A 6,000-nucleotide genomic window follows, 5' to 3' on the forward strand; every position below is an offset into this window, starting at 1 on the left:
ACTGCCAATCTCAGTTTCCTCATTTATAAAACGAGCAGCAGAAGGAAACGATAAATCATTATAATATCCTTGACAAAAATTAAAAAAAAAAAAAAACAAAATACTAAAGCCGATGCGATGTAGTAACATATATAGTACTGTAAGGTTTGCAAAACTCTCATTTGATCCTCACAACAACATAGAGAGGGAGGTGCTACTCTTTTCCCCCTTTTTATATTTGACGAAATTGGGGCTTAAAATGAGGCATTAAGTGATACGGCTGGTGATCGTCTGAGTCAGGATTTGAAGTCAAATTTTTCCTGATGCACGTCCCAACACTGGGGCCACCCACGTAGCCCCAAACATTTTATAAACGAGGAAACAAAGGCATAAAGAGGTGAAGCGCTCGGCCAGTGACATTCGGAATTAACATCAGGACTGGGAACAAATGCAGCCTTCTTTCCCCTTGGACCACGCGGACTCCCATCTCGGCATCTCGATACCAGCACCGTACCCCACTTAAATGCTAGATGGGCGAAGTCTGGAAAACGGTAGACCTTGGAACTACCCCTAGTGAGAATTTATTTCCCGGAAAGCCCCGGGACCTGGGCCCGGCGGAGGAATTAAAGGGCCTCTCAAGCTTACCGGAGACCCATGAGGGTGCAAGGTCCCGAGCCTAACACTGAGCTGTGGGAGGCGGCCGGGGAGGAAGGTGGCCCACTGGGCCCGGCACGCGCACGCGCGTTCCCTTTTGCTCCGCATCTCCGCGTCCCCCGCTCCCGGAGCCCCGCCCCCGCGACCACCCCCGCCCTGCGCGACGAGGCTGCACGCACCGCCCCTCCTCTCCAACCTCCCACTCTCAAACTACACGCGGAGGAAGCGCGGCACTGACCGGCAGCCGGAACTCCAGGTGCTCCTGCGCCAAAAGCAGCAAGTATCGGTTCAGCGTGTTGGAAAGCGCCATGTTCCGCCTCCGCCGCCGCCGCCACCACCTCCTCAGGCCGCCTTTTGCGCATGTGCAGGGACGGTGCCTGGGCGTGGTCATGGGAGCAGAGGCCACGCCTTATGTTGGGGTGATTTGCTAACACTTAGAAGAACTAGCGGACTGGGAGAGTCTGAACCTAGAATATATTCCGGCAACATCCACTACCCGCTACTTCACCCCTTAACCACCATTTATGTTTTTTTTTATTTAATAGCCTTTTATTTACAGGTTATATACATGGGTAACTTTACAAATAATTGTAACCTTTGTTCCAATTTTTTCACCTTACTCCCCATCTCCCCAGATGGCAGGATGATTAGTAGATGTTAAACATTAAATATAATTAGATACCAATAAGTATACATGACTAAACGTAATTTGCTGTACAAAAGAATCAGATTCTGAAATATTGCAAATTAGCTTGTGAAGGAAATAAAAATGCATGTGGCAAATATAGGGATTGGGAATTGTGTAATGGTTTTAGTCATCTCCCAGAGTTCTTCTCCGTAGCTGGTTAGTTCATTACTGCTCCATTGGAAATGATTTGGTTGATCTCATTGCTGAGGATGGCCAGGTCCATCAGAACTGGTCATCATCTAGTATTGGTTGAAGATATAATGTCTCCTGGTCCTGTCATTTCACTCAGCATCAGTTCGAAGTCTCTCCAGGCCTTTCTGAAATCATCCTGTTGGTCATTTCATAGAACAGTAATATTCCATAATATTCATATACCACAATTTATTCAGCCATTCTCCAACTGATGGGCATCCATTCAGTTTCCAGTTTTTAGCCACTACAAAAAGGGCTGCCACAAACATTCGTGCACATACAGGTAACCACCATTAATGTTTAAGAGATTTTTAGTGCTCTTTTTTTTCATGTCTCCTAGATTTCCCCAATATCCTTCTCATCTCCTCGCAAAAAGCCATCCCAAATAATAAAGATTTTTTTTTAAAGCCAAACCAATGATTTTTGTGCAGTCTCCCGTATTCGAGGACCACCTTCTTGCAAACATTACAGACGTTCCAACATCTTGAGTAAACTAGCAATACTGAGACAAAATAATCAGGGATTTAAAATGAATTTTAAAAAACTAAACAAAATCAATCTATAAACAGAACATAATCTGCCATGTATATTCTCACTCTTTTGCAGTTCTTGTTCCTTGAAAAGATATTATAGAATCTATTTTTTCTCTTTACAGAGAAGGAAACGGTCTACTCTGTAGTGATTAACTGTAACCAAAGAACTAAATTTTCACCATTACATTGAATTCCCAATCCCTATATTTATGCACACCTGCATTTTTGATTTCCTTCACAAGCTAATTGTACAATATTTCAGAGTCTGATTATTTTTGTACAGCAAAATAACGGTTTGGTCATGTATACTTATTGTGTATCTAATTTATATTTTAATATATTTAACATCTACTGGTCATCCTGCCATCTAGGGAGGTGGGGGGTAAGAGGTGAAAAATTGGAACAAGAGGTTTGGAATTGTTAATGCTGTAAAGTTACCCATGCATATATCCTGTAAATAAAAGGCTATTAAATTAAAAAAAAAAAAAAAGAACTAAATTTTCTGCAAGGGTACAGAAAGAAAACAAAGGAGTCTGCAAAATATATACCAAATTATTAAATGAGTTAATAAAGAACTTCATAATTAACAGAAATATGAGGATGAAAATGTGTATTCCCATTATCTGGGAATTAGACGTTTAAAAAAATATTCATTGATCGAGTAATCAATGAGCAAGACCAAAGAAAGAAACAAGTTTAACCTAATAAAAAACAGACATTAACAACTCACTCCCATCTTCTGTATCTGCTTATTGTACAGTTAATCTTAATTTCACATCTATAATTTTTGATACTTATCAGTAAAAACTGGCATCATAATATATTAAATGCAATAATATTAGGTCCTTGACCTGAAAGACTTCATAGTCTACAAAAGGATAATCCCCCCATCCCATCCTGCCAATGTTACATACATCTCCAAAAAAATCAAACCTATTAATTTACTTTATTGATCTAAGACGAATTCTTAACCCGGATTGATTTTGGAGGGTCCATGTATTTGGCTGGAGACAAAAATTACTGTACATCTTTATTTTACTAATCTCTAAGTGAAATTTAGCATTTCCTTCATTTTTAAAAAAAAAATTGTTATTCTGAAAAGAGATCCTATACTCATGAAGCAGTTTGGGGATGGTTTGTCCTGTTTAAGTATTTTATCTTGGCTCTGCATGGTCCAAATAATTCCCCTCCAAGTCCATGTGATCTAATAATTTAGGCTTCATCTGTAACTCCTCTTACCGGTGGTCATCCTATACAATACTAGAACACCTTCTGCAGCCATTAAGTTCTAAAAGAGGAATCCAGAAGTTCCAGCTTCCTAAACTTATGATGCTGCTTCCAAGATTGCAAATACCATCTGAGAATCATTGCTATGATGCAAATGCTCAGGAAAGAAATCAACCAGAAAAGATAGCTACAGGAGCTATAGGAGCTTATCCCATCTAGTCAAGTTTCTACTTTAGCTGCCCTGACCTTACAGATGACAAGCTGCTGGGGTGGAGAGAAGAAAAGTCACCCTTTCCTATTCCCCGTTCCATCCTCTCTCAGGAAAACTCTCAGGAAACCTCCTCTCAGGAGCCTTGTGACAAAAGCTGACAGATTGGAGTTGTGCTCTAGGAATAAATATTAATAGCTACTGTAATATGCATGAATATCATACTATTTTCCTATTTTAAAAATATTATGGAAGAGGATAGAGTGTTTTAATGATATATGTTTCTCTTACCAACCAATCAACAAGCAGTTATTAAATGTCAGGCATCGTACCAGGAACTGACGATCCAAACACAAAGAATGAAACAATTCCTGTTCTCAAGGAATTTACATTCTAACAAGGAAGATAACAAGTTTATTTATAAGTGCAAATAGGATAAATATAAAGGTTAATAAATAAAAGTAAATACAAAGTAGTTAAATACAAGGTAGTTTGAGAGGGAAGATGCCAGAAGTTGAGAAAGGGAGTTGGTGCTTGAGATTCCGTGAAACAAAGAAAAAAAAAATGTATACCAGGCCCAAGGGATGGCCAAGGGAAAGGAATCAAGTTAAGAAATAAAGTGGAGAATGAGGAGAAAAACAGGACAGTTTGTTTGCAACTCTAAATTAAGGAGAGATAATAAGATACAATGAGGCTGGAAAGTTAGACTGGGCAAGGTAGTTTGAAAGCTAAATAAAGAACTACATTTTATCCTAGAGGCTATAGCAAAACCTTATTGAGTAGGAGGAATTAATTACATGGTCAATTTGGCACTTGAGGGAAATTACTCTGACAGCTATATGGAGAATAGCTTGAAAATGTTGATGCAGAAAGCAATTAGGAGGCTATTGCAATAATATAGATTAGGAAGTCCTAAACTATAATGGTGAAGAATTAGATGTGAGAGATGTTAGAGAGATAGAAATAGTAAGATTTAAAGTCTTCCTGGAATGTAAAGTGAAGGAAAGTCAGGAGTCAAGATTAACCTTGGGATTATGAATCTAGAGCCAGTGGAAAAAAAGGTTGCATCTTTAATAGAAATAGGAAATTTTTTGTTTTTAAAGTGAAGGGGAGATAAATAATGACTTCTCTATTGGACATGCTTAGTTTAAGATGTTTCTGGGACATCAAATTTTAAATAGTATATTAAATTGTATATTAAAAAATATCCAATAAGCAATTAGTAATATGGAACTTCAGCTAAGAGGAGAAATAGGAACTGTATATGTACATATATATATATATATATATATACACACACACATTTGCATGTATATTATGTATATATATATATATTGGCTATCATCTGGAAAGAAATGACAAAACCATTAATAATAAATATTTGTTGATTGGATGCTCCAGCTGAGTTCTATTTCTAACATCAGCTCTATGACCTTAGATTTTATTAGAACAAAGTTTCTCTTCTGTAAAATACTGGGCTTAGGCTAAAAGAGGACCTCTAAGGTTCTTTCTAGCTCTGAAATTCTATGATACTACAATATAACAAAAAAAAAAAAATTTCAAGGTAAAAGAAGCTGGTTTTGCTCATGAATCTTCCCTCTCAAATTCTATATTCCCCTCTCAAATTCTGTATTATCCTCTCACAGTTTCTCTCTCATGTATCTTTTAAACTATTTGTTACAGTCTAAACTTACAAACACCAGGAAACAGTGTCCTCTGTAAATAATGTTTTCTATTCACGTCTTCTGAACTGTGCTGAGCTTCAGCCACCTTAAAAATGAAGAAGGATATAGAAATCCCACCTTATTTTAATCACAGATATGTTGCTTTATAGAGATTGGTCAGTTACACTGTCCATCTAAAATGAGATCTACTGCATTGAGAAGAGGTGCCAGGATGAAGAAAGATTACAGACTAATCCCTACTGCTGAAATGAACAAATAAAAGAATATGGCTTAACTGAAGATATTCAAAGGTAAGTGATTTTCTTAAAAACATCCAATGTAATAGGTTCATGTGTAATTTGTTATGATTACCTTATTTAGAAGTTGGGGAATGAGGAATGTATCTTAAAAAAAAAAACTCTTGGTAACAGACACAATCTTTTATCACACTATTTATGGCTTTCTTAGTATAATGTTGAATATCTAGTTAGAATATCTATCAAGAGAGTCCTAAAACTGTAAAGAATTTTTTCCTTCTCACTATTATAAAAAGCTGATGCACATGCATTTTTGATTTCCTTCACAAGCTAATTGTACAATAATTCAGAGTCTGATTCTTTTTGTACAGCAAAATAATGTTTTGGTCATGTATACTTATTGTGTATCTAAGTTATATTTTAATATATTTAACATCTACTGGTCATCCTGCCATCTAGGGGAGGGGGTGGGGGGGGGATAAGAGGTGAAAAATTGGAACAAGAGGTTTGGCAATTGTTAATGCTGTAAAGTTACCCATGTATATATCCTGTAAATAAAAGGCTATTAAATAAAAATAAAAATTATAAAATAAATAAA

General features: G+C 37.0%; 1 protein-coding gene across 2 annotated transcripts in view; it reads right to left on the bottom strand.

Annotated features, from left to right (window-relative positions):
* The window catches only part of TRMT11 (tRNA methyltransferase 11 homolog), a 63,122-nt gene extending 62,150 nt beyond the window's left edge, over nucleotides 1-972 (bottom strand). For both annotated transcript variants that reach the window (XR_004233618.1, XM_031964311.1), the window contains exon 1: nucleotides 872-972. Coding sequence is in view for 1 of the 2 variants with exons in the window: in XM_031964311.1 (XP_031820171.1) it covers nucleotides 872-943 (72 nt within the window). In the remaining variant the exon portion in view is untranslated. The remainder of the gene's footprint in view (nucleotides 1-871) is intronic.
* Between the last annotated feature and the right edge of the window lie 5,028 nt (nucleotides 973-6,000).

The sequence above is a fragment of the Sarcophilus harrisii genome, chromosome 4, assembly GCF_902635505.1.
Source record: "Sarcophilus harrisii chromosome 4, mSarHar1.11, whole genome shotgun sequence".
Classification (NCBI taxonomy): domain Eukaryota; kingdom Metazoa; phylum Chordata; class Mammalia; order Dasyuromorphia; family Dasyuridae; genus Sarcophilus; species Sarcophilus harrisii.